Source organism: Nomia melanderi, chromosome 1, assembly GCF_051020985.1.
Source record: "Nomia melanderi isolate GNS246 chromosome 1, iyNomMela1, whole genome shotgun sequence".
NCBI classification, from domain to species: Eukaryota; Metazoa; Arthropoda; class Insecta; order Hymenoptera; family Halictidae; genus Nomia; species Nomia melanderi.
This window is the reverse complement of record NC_134999.1, coordinates 13,384,284-13,404,695: the sequence shown is the minus strand read 5'-3', so window position 1 is coordinate 13,404,695 and position 20,412 is coordinate 13,384,284. Positions and strand designations below refer to the sequence as shown.

Genomic DNA, 20,412 nt, shown 5'->3' with positions numbered 1-20,412 from the left:
TTATTTCCGTTTCGATCGGCTTGTTTGAAAATGTTTGACTCGATCGCGACGAGGTTGCTCCGAAAACAAATATTTCAAGCGTGTTTTATTTCTGTAGAAGAATTTTAAGAAGATTTTAGAATTAGAAGAAATCCCTCGGCGATCCCTTTCGAAATTCGAGGGATTCCTACGAATCGTTCAGAAATATATTTTTATCCGTTCTTGTTTGTAATTTTTATCGTCCTACGTTAATGAACGAAAATTGCCTGTAAACTTGTTAATGGAACTGTTTAATAGTGAAGGTATTCCAACTAGAAGTATTAAAGATTACCAAGAGAAAAGGGTTAAGGTTGAGGTATCATCCTTGACGATTAATTCGAGAAAAAAGATTTCTGAATTCATTGGAATTCTGAATTTAAAGATTACTATTCTATTTAAACCTTTCATGGATAGTTAAGTCAAATGAACTTTAATATTGAACATCAAACTTTGCAATTTTGCTGTATCAAACCAAATGGCGAATGTGAGCCACTTCTTGAGAGCAAAGGGTTAACTCCTAATTGAAAGAAAAAGTAATACATCCGTTGACATGTTCACTGCTATGAGAATATTTGGCGTTCTACACAATATTATTATTCTTTCGTAACAGTGACGAATCTCATTCGAACGCATTCGCTGTCAGTATCAAATAAATGATTTTTTTCGTATTTTCAATTTATTTCGATTTTGATTCAGATACATTGAAAATCTAACGAAGATACTCCTATTAACAATACCACAGCATTTCCCTAATGGAGAAGTTTCTTAGCAATACCATAATTTCCGGTGGTATTGCCTAGAAACCACATATTTCTATCTCATTTCCACTTAAAATAATAAATTTCACAAAAATATTTACGTTTGTTAAAAATGACGAGTTACTTAGCGTATATTACAAAAATGTATTTTTCCTAAAGGTTCTTATTCGATCTAAGAGGTAAAACTCAATTCTAAAATCTTTTTCTTTTGACAGTTAATTAACATATATTACAAAAAAAAATGTCCTGAAGATCTAAACACTTAAACTCAATCTTAAAACCCCGTTTCTCTTGACACTTAGTTCACAAATACTCGAAAAATAAATGAATTTCCCCTAACAAACCCATTGCAATCGAAAGGGGCCTAAAGACTTCACCTCAATTTCAAAACTTCCTCCCGTTTCCCACTATACACTACGTAGCAAAGGGTCAAGCGGGGTCTCCGATACCCAAAGGCCCTAAACTCGGCCGATATCGGTCGCAGTTTCACGAACAAATCGAGGAATATGTAGCCCTGGGACCGGGGCCTCTCGCATAACCGGTGAATAATTCCGGCGGTTCGCGTGTCAAAGTATAAATACGTGGTCCCCGTGGCACGGCGCGACCTTTTTCGCGATCGGCTCCGGGCCGAAGAGACGTGCCGATATTCGGGGAACCCGTGGTCGCGCTCTCACGAATTAGAACCTGCTCTCGGGCGACACCGGGGCGCCGGGTGGACGCAAAGGAATGCCAGCCGGACTGATAAAAGCCAACGGGCCAACACCTACATAAATTTCGGCCGGGGATATCTAAGGACGACCTTTCGTTCATTTAAGCATACATCCTAAATTTAGTGCTGGTCATAGTGCTGTATCGGGCCTCCACGGATACGGGAGGCGGCCGTTTTGCGTGCAGCAGCTCGCGACGCGACGCCCCGGCTTCGCCTTATCGGGCCGGGACTTATTATCCAGGGGAATTGTCCGGCGACCGCTCGGTTCTCGGAAAGGGTGCAGATGACGGGAACTAGTCTAACCCCTTGACACACAGGGCAAACGGAATTCCGTGCGGCCGAAAAATCGAGGATGGCGGCGTGGCTACTACAGTTTCCCATTTTCTCTTTGAAATTTCATTCGTCAGTCGACTGTCAGGCTGCTGTGCCTTTTTCTGTGGTTAACTCGTTGATTGCCACGGTGGTCAGTGATGACCGGAGCTTCCAAATTGCTGGAGAATAGTTACGGTGAAAAACTTGATTTTAGATCAAAACATTTAGTAATATAAGCAGCTAGATCATAGCGTGATGTGACTACTGTAATACGAAATGATTAATAATTATTTTCAATATCATTTGCCTTTGTTATTAATGAATAAGTATTACCGTTTAGAACGGTAGGAATTCTCGTGGCAGTGAACGTGTTAACTATGGATTTCGATGAGAAAGAAATGGTTGGAAGAATAACACAGTATAGTTCATGTTAACGCTGTAAGGTGGTTCGACGTGTTAAGTTGCTTCGAATTTTTCTGTGAAATTGGGTGAACTGATTAGGGTACTTGTGACGAGAGGTGAGAGTGTAAGGAAATCTAATTGAATCATTATTATAGTATTATCATTACTATGGGGTATTATTTTAGTGGTATTTTTAGATTGAAAATAGACAAATAAGGCAAATTTCGTTGCTTATATGGACAATTTTTATGATATTCTTGTTCGAGGAATGAATATTATATTGTTGGCATATTGATACGAGGTTGCGAGACAGTTGTCGGCATTTAAATGTGAACAGACGAATCTCTGAGACGGCACTGTTTAAAATGACAAAACAAATGACGTCTATCAGACTTCATTATTCGCCAAACGGGTTAAATAATTCAGAACTTCTCGTTTCGATGAGTTTGGACAGTAGGAAGCTTATTAATAGTTATTTGACCATTACGTTACTCGAATGTAAGTGACATCACTATTTGTACAGATCTAAAAATTAACTTTCTCGGTGACATATCCGGTAAATCGAATTTAATTGGATATATGAAATACAGGAAAGTTAAGCGACTAATTAACTGCGATGAGTATCAATTTAATGAACGTTGATTGTGTTTCCTGTGACTTTTTTATCATTCGCTGTAAACTCATTAACAACTGTCAACAGTTAGAAATAGTAATAACGTCAAGGATTTTTACATAATTCACAGGACAGATAGTTCTTAATTGCACTAGACGTAGAAAATTTATTTGATTGAAAAACCTTTTGCACATCATGAATACCACCAGATTCATTCAAGTCATTTTTCACATCCAATTTAACAACACAATTTCTTTCAAAGCAGAAACTAGTCCAATTCAGTAATGCCTTTTATTAGCATTAGATTTATTAACATTAGATTTTGATCAATGCAATTACTGAATACGTATCCTAATTGTGAATCTGCAAACCCCCAATTTCCAAGATTCAAATAAATAAACATCAATTTTTCTGGAAACAATAAAATAAACTACACAATAAACTTCCATAAATCTAGTGTTACAACTAAAAATAATAAATGGCATTCCTGTCTCTCCAATATATAGTATAATTGATAATAGAAAAATAATATTTCATTTTAATTTAAAAGAATTGAGTAACATTGATATCTGTTAAATTCTATTTGACATCTTCGTTACAAGTTCAACACAATATTGTAGAACAAGGAGTTAACATTAGTTAAATTATTACCAATTATTATCATTACAAAAATTTTACTGCCTTCTCAAAATGGCTCATTCCTGACTTCCACATACTTCCTCTGAGATATTAAAGAAATCAATTTATTAATACTCAAACTAAATTATAAATCAATTAAAGTCTGAATAGATACACCCTCGAAGTTTCTACGGAGAAATTTCAAAAAGTCAATGTAACTGCTCGGTAGTTTTACTATTAAGTATATAACACTAAACGTACCGCGACCAGTCAAATGCTTTTCAAATTTGATTAAAAATTCTGTATTTTCTTTTACTCATTTACCTTCATATCAATTCTTATATAATCAGATTAATCAGTTTTATCATTCTTGTCTTCCCTTTTGTTCTATTTTCGCTAAGAAAAACCTATTCAATTTGTTCACCTTTATTTTATAACCAGTTATTTGGCCAGTTACGGTAGTAATCATATATACAGTGCGGGTACGTTTACTATTTACAATTGCAATAGATACCTTGATTTTAAATCAAACTATTTAATAACATAACTAGTGTAATACTAAATCATTAACAATTATTTTCAATATCATTCGCGTTTCTTATTAAAGAATAAGTATTACTATTCAAAACGCAAGAAATTCTCTTGAATACCAAATAAAAATGAATACCAATTACATTTCGACCGTTCACTCCGACGATTGTCTCCAGAAAACTATGGGTGGCCTTAATGTTTGATCAGGGACTGTCCCTTAACAGCCGCGCAGCCCCTAACACCAATAACGCAGGAACGCGTCTGCATATCCGGCGGATTTGAAGTAAAACCCGAAGAATCCCACAGTTCACGAGTCGGCGGCGGTGTCGCGGGAAGCAGTCAGAAACGATAGGCGGTCTTATAAATGATATCCAACGGACGCATTTTACATCCACAGCAGCGCGAGTAGACACAGTATCCGCGGGGCCCAGGCCTCGAAGGTACCCGGAGAGCCCGGACTCGCAACTTGTAAGGTGCATTCCCGATCCAGCTACGAAACCGGCCGGGCCACACAAAAAAAGGGAAATAATTAGCAGAGGTGTTAATGAAATACCAAACGAACGCCGTGGGACACCGGGTCGGCGCCTCTGAACTGCCAACCAGACATCCTCGACACAGTCCACGGCGCCGTTTTCTTTTCCTCGTCCTTCTGTAACGCTGCAACCGCTACTTTAACATATCTCCTTGTCCCCGTGCTCCTTGCCCACCCTCTCCGCCCCGTCCCGCGTTTCCGTTTCGCCCGCGTCACGTTTTACAGAGAAGGTACGGAGACGGGACAGGGTAGAAATATGAGACACCGAGATTTTCACTTGTATCCTCAGTTTACGCGAGTCTCTTTGTTTACGCGGTAAATTAGAAAACGAGCCGCTCAGAAGCTAGCGCGGTTAACACATTGCATGGGTGCCATTTTGTTCATTTCAACTTATACCGGTTAGATTCGATTCATTTATTTATTATTCAACAGATTTTCAAGAGTTTTCATTTGCAAGTAGAAATACGCAGAAGTTATACGTAGAAGTATTATACGCAGAAGTATTTATTTAGTACTTTAGTACTACGGTACATGAAAATAGTACTTTTACGTTTCTCGCATACAATATGTTAAGTTAAGAAAAGGAAACTTGAGAAAGTTCATGTTTTGGCTTCTGGAATTATGATGCTACATGTTCGGAAGCTATGAAAAGGGGGGCTCTGTAATCTATAAAAAACGAGGAAATTAGTGAATTCTTGAATAATTAAGGAAAATATTATTTATTCCATTAAAGTGTAGAAAAATCAGAAAATATCGAGAAATGAACTTAACTGCATTGGCTTATGAGCGATCTTAACCGGTTAACTGCATCCGACGAGTATACGTTATCTTAACCCTTTACTCTTGATTTCTTTCCAATGTTGTTGGGTGTAAACTTGTATTTATTTTTAGGAGAATGAATTAAAATAATTTGCGATCGAATTCAATATTTTATATTTGTTTTATTTATTATTCTTATAATAAGATTTAATTTTTGTTATGTTTTAAAGTGTGGTACTTTTTCAGACAGTTTCTAGCGTTCTATAACGAATTTGTATTGTCGTCATCGAAATGATATACGAATGCAAAGGGTTAAAATCAAAATAATATTAATTCTTTTGACGACCAATTATTTATTTTTTCAGGTAATTATAGATGCATTTGGCCTGCGTTTGACGAGCATACACTTCATTATTTGATTTCATTGCGAGCATTATCAGAATTTCTGAATTGAAATTCCATGGTTAACAGGTGAATTTACGCGATCTGAATTTAGTAATATCGAGTAAAATGTGCTTTTGCGTTCTGAAGTGTCATTGTCATTATTTCTTTTGGTTGGCTGTGTGAAATATGTATTTCTGAAACTTGGCTTCTTTTCTATATTTCGCAATTTGCATAAAACGAAGGCATGTGAAACGGATTTTCACGTGAATGGAAGTTCAGGTGAATATTTTTGGTGTGTTAGAAGATATTTTAATGTTTGTCACTCCAATTTGTAATACAGTAAGATAATACAGTTGTGGATGATTTTAATGATTACATTGATGAATATTCTATCAACGCATTTTAATTGATTGTTTCACGAATAATTGGTTGTCAAATGAAGGTGAACAAGTTAAACGAGATTTTCTTATTGGAAACGGAAACAGACGGAAAAACGAAAATTGAGAAACCGATTAATCAGACAATATAGGAATTAATATATTTTATTACTAACATATTCCTTGACAGTTATCATCACATTCGAATTTACGTTTATTACCGCCCTTTCCTCCATCCTTCCTAGAACGTACAGTCCAGGAAACCGTATTCATCGCAAATAACTTCGGTGTTAATCATCGAATGAGTTTAGATGATTAATGCATCCATATAAAAATAAAAAACATGAAATGGCAAAACAATGTTTAATGTTTCTTTCTCCAGAGATTTCAAGATTATATAATATTAGTAACATCTTAATAAGTTTCTTAAACAATATATTCTCAAAAAAAAAATCAATAAACATAAAAGAATAATAAATAATATTAAATTACTTTTAAATTCAAGTGAATCGAATGATACGTATGTTTAATATTACGATTCCATCTTTTAGTCCTTTATAATAATATACAGGAAGCAAGCGTATCAGCTTCTTTGCATTTGAAAAATTCGGTGCGCGAGGCAGAGGGAAAATATGTAAATTATGATACTCGATATTTGGTTTTCGACCTGCTAATCAAACAATCTTAATCTTACCTTTCTCTCTCTCTCTCTTCCTCCCCCCCCCCCTCTCTTTCCCTCTCTCTTTTCTCTCTTTTTTTCTTTGCTCTTTTACAGCAACACGCTACCCTAAGATCCTTGCCTCTTCCTTTTTCCGTCTGTAACTTCTTCGGCTTCCCTCTTGTCACGTCTTCTTGCTCTATTTATGTCCCCGTTCTTTTCTTATTTTTATACACCACCCCTTCACCTTCTTATCTGCCTGCTCTAAATTCAGGATTTTTTTATGCGGCTCCCATCGTCCTACCGTCAAGGGTTATCCGTCGTTTTACATGAATACGCGGTTCTTGGAAGTGCGGATTATAAGGTGGAACGCGTCTCAATCGCGTCTGGCTCGACCGATCCGTCCACAGCCGAGGACGAAGGTCTACCAAAATGTTTTATTATCGTCGAATGAAAGATAACGTGTCATTTATAAATTACTACGCGTCTACTGGGAACGTTCTTTTTCCTTTCTCTATTTTTCTTTCAACGCCGAAACGTCGAATTTCGGAGTAAAGGACGTCGATGAATGGAAAGAAGGATGACACACCGACGCAAGAGACAATTATCTCCCAGATTCTTGCCGATACCAGCATCTGTCGTGCGATTTTTTGTTCTTGCTCTGCAATATGTAGCGTGCAATTTTCGATTTTTACCTTGCGAAAAGAATGTCTTCAGAATTCAATTGTTCGAGAGTGCACGATGAAAGTACGGTTACGTCAACTTTCACTGATGAATCACTGCCATAGAGGCAGCGTTATATAGTAGCCAATAAAACTTAATTCACACGTTAGTGCCACGAAGAGGTTTGCACGAGGATTAATATTCTTTATACAGAATACACATTTCTTAGTGATCTCTTTGAAACACGAATATAAATTTTAGTAGTCACGGACATAGAGTTCCCGTAAAATTTTAATATTCAATGCGAACAATTATACTAACAAATTGTCTATAGATCAGAATGGATTGCGGCTTTGATTCCCAGTGCGTGCAATTATATCAATAAGTTCTTCATAAATTACGATTAACGCGAACACGATGCAGAAATCAAAGAACACGATGAAACCAAGATGATCAAATATCGAATTTAATGAAACTCCCTGCAAAATACTAGTTTCGATCCCCGTTATCTCGGATTCGACAAACTACGTACACGACTGAAAGTTATTAATAAATTAAACGGTACTGACGTGAGCGCGTTACACTCACTCGCGCCGTTCTAATTTCTCCCGAGCATTTTGCGATACGTGTAAATCAGCTGTTGAAGAAACAAAAAAAAATCAATGTTTATGTAGATAGAGTTGTATGCATTATTCATAGTTTCCAGAAATCGTACAACCTCGGCGAAGCGACGGGGAATTTTATTATATTGTATATCCACGATTTCTGCTCGTATCATAAACCTGTTCGAAATGCCAATTTTCCTATGCACTTCTCGCGCCGCAAAATAATCGGCGAACCCTTTATTTATGTTATTAACGAGCCGACCGATAAGATTCTATAAACACGCGGGGAATTTCCAAGTTGCGCCGCGCGTTTCCGCAAATCGTCGCCGAAGGTCGCTTCATTCGAATCCGAAGAGCCGCAAATTAATTGCATTACGATTTGCAATAAATACCCGCGCGGCGCTCTGCCGTGATTAATTGCTGGCTGGAAGTTTCTGCATAACAGAAGAATATCGGTCGAGTATCTATGCTGTCCGCGTAACATGTCAGTCTACTCTGTTCCGGTTGAAAAACTGCGCAATGAAAGACGTAGAGCGATTAATCGAACTATGTCATTGAAACGAATAAGAGATTTATCCCATTCGATTCAATAAACACGAACATTCGCGTCCGACATTTATTTAATAAACACGAAAGCACTTCGTACGAACGTTATAATTACGAAACACCAGGGAAACACGACTGTAAATCCACTTTAATACCGAGATGCCAAAAAATTAACCGCGGGGACTCAATAATAGTCTCTCCTGGAATATAAAAATCGAACCAGCAACACCATTAATATTTTATCCCCGAAAATACAATATATTTGTATTCCGCATAGATTTACCATACGCTTTGCATGCGTTTTACATATTTCTCAATATATTACGGTTGATGAACGTGTTGACACTTGCCGTGAATTTTTCGCATGAGAAAGTCAAATCAGCATCCGTCGAAACGTACAAACTGTATAGGATCGAAACATATTAACCAGTCAACTAAGTTTCACGAGTATACACGTCATCTTAAAACTTGAAATGATACTGATTCTTTCAACGGTGAATTCTTTATTTCTTCGGATAAACATGCAATTCTTCTGTGTTTTGCTTTTATTCGAATATACCCTGGGTCCATTCGTCCTGCGTTTGAAGAGTACACGTTGCGTTGTTTGGTTTTACTGCGCGCAAAACGAGAGATTTCAAACTGAATTCCACAGTTAACAGATTAACACTAAAACTACCGAGCAGTTAGAGTGACTTAGATCTATTCTTTTATAAAAATTAGAATTAGGGCCCCTAGTCTTCTATCTGCACAAATACACGAATTTAATTGAGAATCTCTGGCAAGAACACCTTTTAAATATAATATAATTGAAATACTAGCGACGTAAAGATTCTCAAATGAGTCAATTTCACGCGTCCGACAGTTCGCAGTGTTAATCGGCATTGGATTGGAAGATTAAGTGCAACGATAACGGAAAATGTTCTGTTTTCAATTCGGCTAAGTGAATTTTAACACGTTGACCCTCAACCAAATGGAATTCCTATAGTTTACTCAATTAAACGACGATTATTCGAAGACATTTCTATATTATAAATAATGCTACTTAATGCGGTGACATTCAATTAGATGAACATGCAATAACAACGCAATTCGATCAAATGATTGAATATTGTATTTTTTCCATTTTGTACATTTTACTCTATGAAATCGCGCGGTATTTGACGTGTGAATAACATTTAAGGTTTATACGTTGACTGCCACGGGAATTTCTAGCATTTTGAATAATAATACTTATTCTTTAATAACAAAGGTGAATGATATTGAAAATAATTATTAATAGTTGAGTATCACAGTAGTAATATCATGGTATTATGTAGCTACTCATGTTACTAAATATTTTTATTTAAAATCAAGTTTTTTATCGTAATTGTTCTTCAGCAATTTGGAAGCTCCGATCAGTGGTAATTCCGAAATTCTCACTTAAAATTATTTTCCCAGTTAAATCATTTGTCTCCGATTGAATTTTCGACATTTCCTATAATTAACCCTGTGCACTCGGAAGCTTTCCACTAGAAACATTTGACACTTTCCTATGAGACGTAAACGACATTATTTGAAACGAACTAATGAAAAAACATACGTAAATTGAGGAACAAAGTTGTTTTACATAAATACTTCACATATGGATGCATTATAAGAAACTTAATATTATATATATAACACTTTGTAATTTTGTTATATCGAATCAAATTGTGACATCAGGTCACCTTTCGAGCGCAAAGAGTTAATTTTATAATCGTTACTGAAAAAGTCGAATATTCAATTCAGAATGTACGACTAAACTCGGAAAATAATTTGAATTTAAAAATTCCGCAAGAATCTTTTGACGCCTTCGGTAGAAATAGCGTTAAAGGAAGATTTAGCGAACGATACGATCGAGGCGCCTTTAATTCTACCCGAAACGCGCGGTGCAAATAACGTAATGTTTGCCGTTGTTCGTTTCGCCGGTACAAACTCGGACAATGGAAATTGCGAGCGGTCGGCCGTAACCCCGGCAACGGGAAGTTCGATTGTAAATAAATAAAGCGACGCGAAGTTCGATGGTACGACAAACAATCTGGCGTAACCGCGGCGCGGATTCGTCACCGCGAGCAAACATCATAAATCCGAACGTTCCATATTTATAAGAGGCAGAGAGCGGCCAGGATACTCTCGCCGCTGCATCGGCGCATCGGTTGCACCGCGCCGCACCGGTCGCATCGGTGTGTATCGGTGCACGACCAGCACTCGAAGATCCCGAGGTGGTTGTCGTCTCTGGGAGCTAATGGGACGCCGCCGACACTCTCCTCTCTTTCGAATCTCTTTGATCCTGACCGAACTTGCCCTTGCCTCTTGCCTTCGCGACTCCTGTCCTCCTTCTTGCTCCCACCTCGCCCCTCCTTGTTCCTGATTCCACGTCTTGACCTTATCCGCAGCCTCCTCTCCCGGGATCTTCATGGTGGTCGCGAGTCTCATGCGAGTTTGGTCTTGTCGGCGGACGATCCGGTAGAAAATGATCAATTTTTGCGTCGCCTGGAAGCCCGGTCATTTGTCAACTTTACTTGGAACTTTTGCATCGTTATCCTGAACCTTGGGGGCGTTGTGATAATTGTTTTCCTTTTTGCTCTGGCTGTTTGCGGTTTTTGTTCCCGACGTTCGCTCGTGTTGTCTCTTTTCGGTTTTTATGGGCTTGGAGCTGGTATTACTCTTTAGGGTTGCATGCGGGCATAATGGCGACGGGGGTTGATGTGTAACAGAGAAAGTGGGTGAATGATTTCGTTGTTCGAGTAACTGGGAATTGGTGGCTGTTTGTTCATTTTTTGATATTTAAGAATGGGGCGTGGGGGTGTGTTTGGTTGAAAGAGGGGTTAGAAGTTTAAGAAGTTGTAGTGTATAACGTCGTTATTTTGGCGCTGTACTTTCATAGTTAGAATATCATGTTGTGTATAATTGAATTATTCGGGTAACAAGAGATAAGTGTTAGCAGTTCGATGTTTAATTTAGCTTTCTCTGCTGGAGATTTTGGATATTGTGACTCATTGCATTCGAAGCAGATTCAATCAAATAAATGATTTTTTTTAATTAAAACTGTTAAGTAAAACTAACCAATAGCTTACAGATACAAATGTTATAACACATTTAATGACAAAACTTTACAGTTTCTAATGATTCCGCGCCGGAGCCCTCGAGGGCAAAGGGTTAAATAATCGTTGGCTGCAAAGGGTTAAAGCAAGCTACGTTCATTAAAATTTTATTATGAGCTGAATGTGCTTAGACATTTATTTTTTTTTAATTTGCTTTGATCGAACTTGAAACACTGGTGGATTTATGGTCCAATGAATACAGGAAATTTTGTTTATGGTTAGCGTAGAGATGGAAAGAAAATTGATTGTGAAGTGAGGGATCTGAATTAATATTTTTTATTTTAATTATATTGTTAATGGACGTGTACTGATCGGATTTGTATTTATAGACGGGCGAAATCATTGTCTAGAACACGGTAACTTGTTCTATTTGTAATTTATAATTAAACGAGAAGCGATTAAATTAGTTTCTATCAAATTGTCAAGAATCTGGAAAACAATTTAACTTTATTTATCAAACCTATCTAAACAGAAGACAGGAAATAGTATATTTTTCCTTTGATTACATTATAAATTGCTAATATACATGTTAAAGTTCAATTCACAAACCTATTAACCTTATAACCTTTCATTGCAGCTTCACATCGCAAAAAATATACCTAATTCCAAAGTTCAGAATCAAAATTTCAAAATCTAATTCAACTGCAATGAAAACAAAAATATAAATTCCTGAAACCATTTCCAAAACTCACTCCTTGTTAAAAAAGAATATTAAATCCTGTAATTCAGTCCATACTTAAACCAGAGAATGCGTACAAATATTTAAATAGAACTTAAACAGAAAGTATCACAGCGAACTTCTGAAATTTCAGAAGATTCTCAATTCTCTTCGATAGATCCGCTGAGATATCCAATGGAAATGTTTAATTTAACGAACCTCTACCAAACAACATTCTCTACGGACGCGTAAGGGTTCACAGTCCGGCCCATTAAAACGAATTAGAGTCGAATTTACTGTTTAATCCCGTGATTTTGATCCAGGTCAAATTCTCAGCCTTCCTTACCACATGTGCGCGTTCCCTTACGCGTTTCTCTGTCTCTCCCCTGCGCTGCTCCTTTTCTCTCTTCTTAAATCTTATCCGTGCACAGTTGAAACCTTTCAGGGTGGCCGTAAATCTCAACCCTTTTCCACGCGCATTTACATCTGGCTGTACGCGCGCGGGGACAAAACAAAATGAAAAAAGGAAAGCTCATCTGTAAGCTTATCCGCGCTATCGTGTACGCCCGTAGATGTTCTTCTTATTTTCCAACCGGTTGGGAAACGTTTCAGGGGTCCCGTGTTTTTTACCGGTTCCGAGGTAAAATTTCTAGAAGTCGGAAGCCGGCGGAGACACCTTGTTACGTTCCCCTCTTCCCGTAAAATTATAACATCGCGGCAAATAATTTTTCACGTCTCAATTGTCCCCCTCCCATTTTTGTAGCGAAATGTGTTTCATACTTTTTTCGTGTGTTAATATTTTGATAATTCGTTTGTCACTCTAATTGATCGTTATGTGTTGAACTATTGCGATAAGGAATAATATAGTTATCGACGATTTTAATGTTTATATTGATCGATACTCTATTAATTCATTTTAATCGACTGTACACGTATTAAGAGTCATTTTATAGTTGACATAAGATGATTTTATTTCGTTCTTTTATTTCCTAAGTTGGAGTAAAAACGGCTGTTGACTATTATCAAATTAGAGTCTTTACCAATTAATGGAGATAGCAACGTTTAAAATCAGCCGTATCTTTTTATAATTTTATTTTTATTTCCTTTGTAAGGTTTGAATTTGGAGATTACAAGGATTTGTCTTTAACCCTTTGCACCCGAAAGTTTTCACTTGAAATACGGTATACTTTCTAATTAGATGTAGACAAGATTCTTTAAAATGAATGTATCGAAAGATCACACATAAATTAACAAAGCTATTTTCTTTCAATATTTCACGTATTGATGCAGTATACAAAGGTTGATGGTAAATAACAAAGTTTATGATTTTGCTGTATCAAATCATCTGGCGACTGGTAGTCGCCTTTCGAGTGCAAAGGGTTAATATTATTTAAGGGTTAATTAGGTTAAAAACTTTGTTTTGATAAAAACAAGAAACGTGTCTGATGAATTACAAATAACCCCAGTTGAAGACTTAATAAGTGAACAGTGGGAGATCTCCTTATTCGATCGGCTAAGTGTTAATATTCGTAAGTGTCATGAATAACATAAATTCTGAACTACGCAATAATAACATTATACATTCATGGCATGGAAGTGAACGTAAAACCTTTGACCAAGCACAAATCAAACTTGATCACCCCTATATTTAATTTTTAACTCATTTCTAAGACTCTAGTGATTTTTAATTCACCGTCTAATGGATGAAATCCATTTTCTTTCTCCTGATCCTGACGAAGAAGGGAATTTGCATAAAAGTTCACAGCCCACTTCACCGATAACACATAGATAAAGTAATCTTTTACATTTGTAAAATGTAAAAATCAGGAATAAACGCAATGTTACCTGAAACTTTTTACGAGCGCTGGGAGTTCTGTTAATCGAGGCGCGAACTTCTATATTTATACTACTTAAACCAGTTATTAGAAGATACGGTTCATATCGCATTGCCGCAAGTACGATTTTTTATCGTGAATATACCGTCACATGTTGGATAGCATAGTACGGTTACACTTATCGAATGATAATGTACATTACGGTATAGTCGGCCACGTTTTTTGGTCATTTAAAGGAACTCGAGAAGATTGACGTAAACTTTGCTCGAAAGTTCAACTTGCTACGCGAAAATGCAATGTTTTCTCAACTGCCTCACGGGCGATCCTCTTACTTATATAATTAGTTGTATATACGATTAAGTAAATGACACTTGTATGAATATTTATATTTGGATCACTAATGTGTAACATTTTTCCTCGACACAGCCTCGAAATGTTAAAACCTGCAAAATCGATTTGAAGAAAATTTATTTCATGACATATTTCCTATCTATTATTTTGATGTTTCATTTGTAGACTCTTCCAAATAGTTATATTAAAATGTTCATACTGTGCAATAAAGTATCAAAAAGATTCGAAACGTACAGACACGGTGTTTAATCTTGTCCTTAATCTCGCAGCATATGTAAATGGAAGATAAAGAGCTCCAACATTGTAAGAAGTGACTATAAATCAAATGGAATAGTAAAAGTAAATTTCTGCTTCGACGATTTTATGAAGACAATAACCAAACAGGAATTTGATTGCTTTATCGAAACTTTCACGACGGCGAAAAAAGCATGAAAGCTATCTCGAACTTCAATCAAATGCTTTACTTCATTCGATTTAATCAGGATTTATTAGAAATGTAAACAAAAACTCAAAAAGAGATAGGTTTATGCAATTCGCGATTGTAACCACGGTCACAGCTGCGCTTATTGGATAGACCACAACTATGAAATTTATATAATCGTTCGAGATTTAAATACACCGCCTAAAATCACGAGCCACAGTTGATCTCTCTTTACATAAACCCCTAAATAATCTTCATTGCTGCTCGTATTTCATTTCTGACGTTTATTGCTCTCTTTAAGAAGCCTCTAAGGGATTTATGCCGGCCATGTAATTCTGCTCCTTCGAATTACATCTAAGAAACGACTTCATCATGTATTTCTATTCTATACATTGTTCAGAATATTCTGAAAATATGACTAATGATTATAACAAATTTTTATAAGCGTTGTTTGAACGCGGGACATCTCCCCGCCAATGCGTATTTAAAATGGCAGCTGACAATGAAACTCTTTGCAACAACACGTGGTTACCACTTTTCTAAAAGTAAAAGTGAATTTATAAAAAAATAATGAATTAGTCAATTAACTAATACAAGTTTATCAGCTTGGCATTTTTTTATCATATTAACAATATTTATATAGTTGACACTGATTTCTACCTTAATCCTTATTGTTCTCAGTATTTCAATGTAACGCATGTTTTCACAGCATTGTTAGCTAATCAGTATTTCAGACTTGCGATTATATAAAGTGAAAAAGAGTTTCGCAATCGTATTTATGTATGACTTACTGCAAAACCTTTGTGATTCATGTAGTGTACAATTACAATAGATCAGTAGACAGGTAAGGCATTTAAATTCAAACTACGTCGCAACTATATTAAAAAGAAAGTAGTAAATTACTTATCGATCCATTCAACCGATATTATCGTACATACATCAATACTTCCACATAAACAACACTTGTTACAACTATAAACCTCACATACCGAAACCACTATCGTACATCTCGACTTACACAGAATCAAAGAAAACACTTACCAAAGCACAAACCTCACATATCCAATACGACCGTCAACCCCTATCGTCTCATCCCCAATTCCTCAACAAAAAATCTACAAATTCATGCATTACATGCAAGACACACAAAAACAATATGAATAAAAATTCAGCCGCAAATGTGGCCTTCGATATCACGGATCATTAGCATTAAATACACAGAAAAAAAGCCGCGGGGACAATATTCCAAATAAAATGTCAAGATCCACCGTGGTGCACGGGGTAATATTGTTGCGGGATAAAAAGGTGAACCGTCGAAATAAATAAACTGCGAACGGAAAAAAAGAGCGCGGCGGGTCGGGGGAACAATATTGCGACAGCCGTCAGATTTAGGAGCGGGCAGAAAGGACTGACGCGGATGGTGCGCCGAAATTTATCGAACATCTCCGGCCGGGTTCGCCGATAAGGCGTCCGGGGGTTCTCGGACGCCGCGCAGAAATTGCATTCGTGAAAACGGGACGGGAGAGAAAGAAAGAAAGAGAGAGAGAGGGAGAGACAGAAGGAGAGAGAGAAAGAGAGAGAGAGAGAGAGTGAGAACAGAAAGAGAAAGAGAGAACGGTTGGAATCTCTGCGCCGACTCCGATGGTTTCAGCCTCGAAAATCTGGGCGGAGTTTCGTGCTACCGAGCTAAACCGCGCGCCGCCCAGCTTCGTCTCCTGTTCGTCCTTCTGTGTTCACCGTTTTCCCCTCTTCCGATCTTCCCACCCTTGTCAGAGGATTTCTTTCGCGGCGCGTTTGCGTCGCGCAAACGCGCCTCGACGCGCCGGCTATAATTTCGGAATAACGCGCCGACAGTGGTGCAGCCACCGTTCCGGCCGCGGCTAACGTCGATGCCCCCTGTCCCTGCGATGGCATGTCCTTTGTTACGTCTTTTCAGCGAAGTTATAGTTGAGGGATCATTTGATGGCTACGCATCCCGTAGAATGCGGGACTGATTGGTTAGGTCCCATTTCATTTATGATGTTTTGCTATTCGTTGATTGGGTTAGGTATAAGGAGGAACTATAAAATACTCATAGTGGAAGAGTTTTCTTGATCATGTGGTTTGTCTACTAGGCAGTAGCATAAAGAAAATATTCGAAGGTAAGCACGATATGCTGACAGATAGGGTTGTCTCAGTTGCACCCTGCTCTGTTCACTGGTAGTAGTTAATCAACGTGTTAATCGGCTGCTTCTTAGCATCGCTTAATCTAGCTAATCCTCTTCCGTAGACTAGAGAATGAGACGAAAGAATGGATGTAAATAAAGATTAGCACGTTGAAAGTCGAGAAAATTGATATTGAATCAAAATATTTAGTAACACAAGGAGCTAGGTAATAGTGTAGTATAAGTACTGTAATACCAAAACATTAATAATTATTTCAAATACCTTTATTATAAATTAGCCTTTATTATAAAGGAATAAATCTTACCATAACGAAACGCTCGAAATTCTAGTGGCAGTCAACGTGTTAATGGTAGCTCATTTAGGTACTCTGAATACTAGTTATGGCGGCAAAATGAAAATTGTCAGCGCTACAACTAATGTAGATCAATGGACCTTTGTCCACTAGCATAGCGCTCGCATTGGTTTACATTGGTTGCAGCACTGAAGCGTACGGCAACCGTCATTTTGTCGCGTACGCTAGGGCCAGTGGACAGAATGTCTGAATTAGCTGTCGTATATTTTTGGTCACGTTCACGGTTTTGTTTCGTTGGCGAAGACTACAAACTATGGAAACAAACGAGCTGAATTGAAAAGTGTTAGGAAACAATCGATTAATACGTTGTCTATTACTGGAATTTTGAAGATTGTGTATGATATAATTCATCCTTTCATTGGAAAGGTAAGTCGTATTGGAAATGGTTATTAATGATTCTACTAATAAATACTAATGAATACCTACTTTTTCTTGACCTTAATCTTTTTATTACAAATGTTTTCAAACAATTCGAAGAGATTCTGTCACCGGCGACCGCCATGACAGTCATCATGTTAAACTACGTAGAACAATTGAATCCGTCTAAATGGCAGATATCAGATTTATTGTTTTACATTGCAAATATTATGAAAGTGCTTTCATTGGAATTTATATTGATTTTATGGATTTATAGAATGAAATAATAAAAATTCTCTTTTCGATTGATGGTTTTTATATAATACATTTGCAAGAACGTAAGGAATATACAGCTTGCTTGGCAGACAAGCACTTGGTAGCTTTTGTTTCCCGCAACGTGTGAAGCCTCATTGAATCACATCGTCTCACTTGAATTTCAATGCTCCCCCCTTTTTTCGTACGAATCTCACTCTTGAAACAAAAGTCGATGACTGTAATTATCGCGAAATGTGTCTGTAGTGGCGGCACTTAGGGCGCGGCGTCAATCTCGAAAAAAGTCGTTTCATATCGATATTCACTTCAAAAGACTGAACATGTGCGATCTTCAACACTCGAGAATTATTCATGTAACTTTGAAAAAATTCTTTGTGGCATTAAATAGTTTAAAATATGTGTTTATTACTTACTTATAGTAGCACATAATATCAATGTACTATAAATCATTCTCTATCGTATTAAATATTAAAGTAACATTTGTATTTTTGTTGTAAGCAAGATTGCACATAGATTCTTGGAATGAAAAGAGATAAATTACTTTTGAGAATTCTGAGGAGAAACGTTGTTTCATAGAGTAATGGTTTATGCAAATTGTACCTGTATTTTACAATTGTTCATGCCTGAATCAGTGATTGACTATGCACATGAGCGATAATAAGCCATCCATTAAACGCCTATTAGCCATATATTATCGAAGAGATCATTGTTAATCATGTGGCTAAATGCCAGGATGAATAACAAATCAGGACGTCGGTTTAACATTCACAGGATAATCAAATTTTGATTGTATTGAAGTTCAGCGATATTTTCGCGACGTTGTTGTGAAACATTAATTAAATTTCATCGAAATTTTAAACAAATATATGTAATGCTAAAGAAAGCGTAAATTAACATCACCGATCAGTTTTATTTATTTCCATTTCTATGAAAATTATTAACTTACAGGAAATCCCTGTTTACATTGCCACTTGAAGAAACGTAATCACTGGTTATCACTAATTTCAACCTATGAACTCTTCATTACAGTTTCTTGTTTCACATTAATAATGTCATCTACCCAAAAAAGCCTATCTGATAAGTAAACTGAATAAGTTCACACAGTTTCCAATATTCAAAAATAAATTTCACAAACTCAACATCAAATAAAAACATCCCTTTTCACGCAGAATTCCGATATATCCGGCGCAACAGAAAAATTAGGAAAAATTCCCTTATTACGGGCAATTTGTTACATTTTGCGGGATCAAGTGTTCCATAAACACATCAATATCAACAATCTGCCAATAAAATAAACTCTCAATGTGTATTTTTCATTCGAAAACACATACAGCGAGATTTCTGTGTAAACCTGTTTGAACTCAATGTCCGCTTCGCGCGTCCGCAAGACCGTCCGCCATTTCGCAAGTCACAGTGTATATGTATATACATATATATAGAATGAGCATTGAATCTGATCGAAATTTTTCTCTTTTTTCAGAAAGCACGAGTTCACATTGCGTGGGCTGCGGCGGGCGAATCCACGACCAATGGATCCTGAGAGTTGCGCCGAACTTGGAATGGCACGCCGCTTGTTTGAAATGCGCGGAGTGCCAGCAATTTTTGGACGAGCATTGCACCTGTTTCGTACGGGACGGAAAAACCTACTGTAAACGGGATTACGTCAGGTAACGGGCTAATCTGTAATGACGTTTCAGATAATACAATTATTTTATCTGTAATTCTTCATCTTCCGTTGCGCTAACGTTTCATCATCGTATTCTAAAGAATCTGCTGGTTTAACCAGTTAAAAGGCTTATTTCGTTAAACGAGTATACGCGTCATCTTAGAACTCTAAATGATGCTAACTTTTTTAACGTGTTGGATACCGTGGGAGTCACTGGTGACCTCAACCAAATCGAATTACTACGATTTATTCAATTAAACGATGATTATTTGGAAACTTTTGTGTGTTACTACTAGCACTACCTAATATAGTGACATTCAATAAGATAAACTTGCAATAATAATAACGCATTTCAATCACATAATTTGATATTAGATTATTTTCATTTTGTATATTTTTCTCGACAAAACGTATTAACAATAGACTATTTATTTTTTTTAGACAAACGTGTAGGATAGACCGAGGTGTATTCTAATTATAATTAAAACTTTACGCAAATGTGGTCGAACTACTAACTTACTCTGATCAGAGCTAAAGAAAGTGATTCATTGTTAGATCTAAAGTTTAGTTAAAGTTTTATAGTAAAAATGAATGGTTGTATTTCAAAGATAAATCATACTATTGATGTCAGTCGAGCTTGCTTCCAGTGATTCTTTGTCGAAAAAATATCGATGAAACTCGTGTCAATGATTTCAACATAAACCAATATGAACTACGGAAAAAATA

General features: G+C 36.8%; 1 protein-coding gene across 1 annotated transcript in view; it reads left to right on the top strand.

Annotated features, from left to right (window-relative positions):
* The window catches only part of tup (LIM1_Isl and LIM2_Isl domain-containing protein tup), a 62,054-nt gene that overhangs the window by 22,951 nt on the left and 18,691 nt on the right, over positions 1 to 20,412 (top strand). The window contains exon 3 of the mRNA XM_031978133.2: positions 19,501 to 19,687. Within this exon, the coding sequence (XP_031833993.1) occupies positions 19,501 to 19,687 (187 nt within the window). The remainder of the gene's footprint in view (positions 1 to 19,500; positions 19,688 to 20,412) is intronic.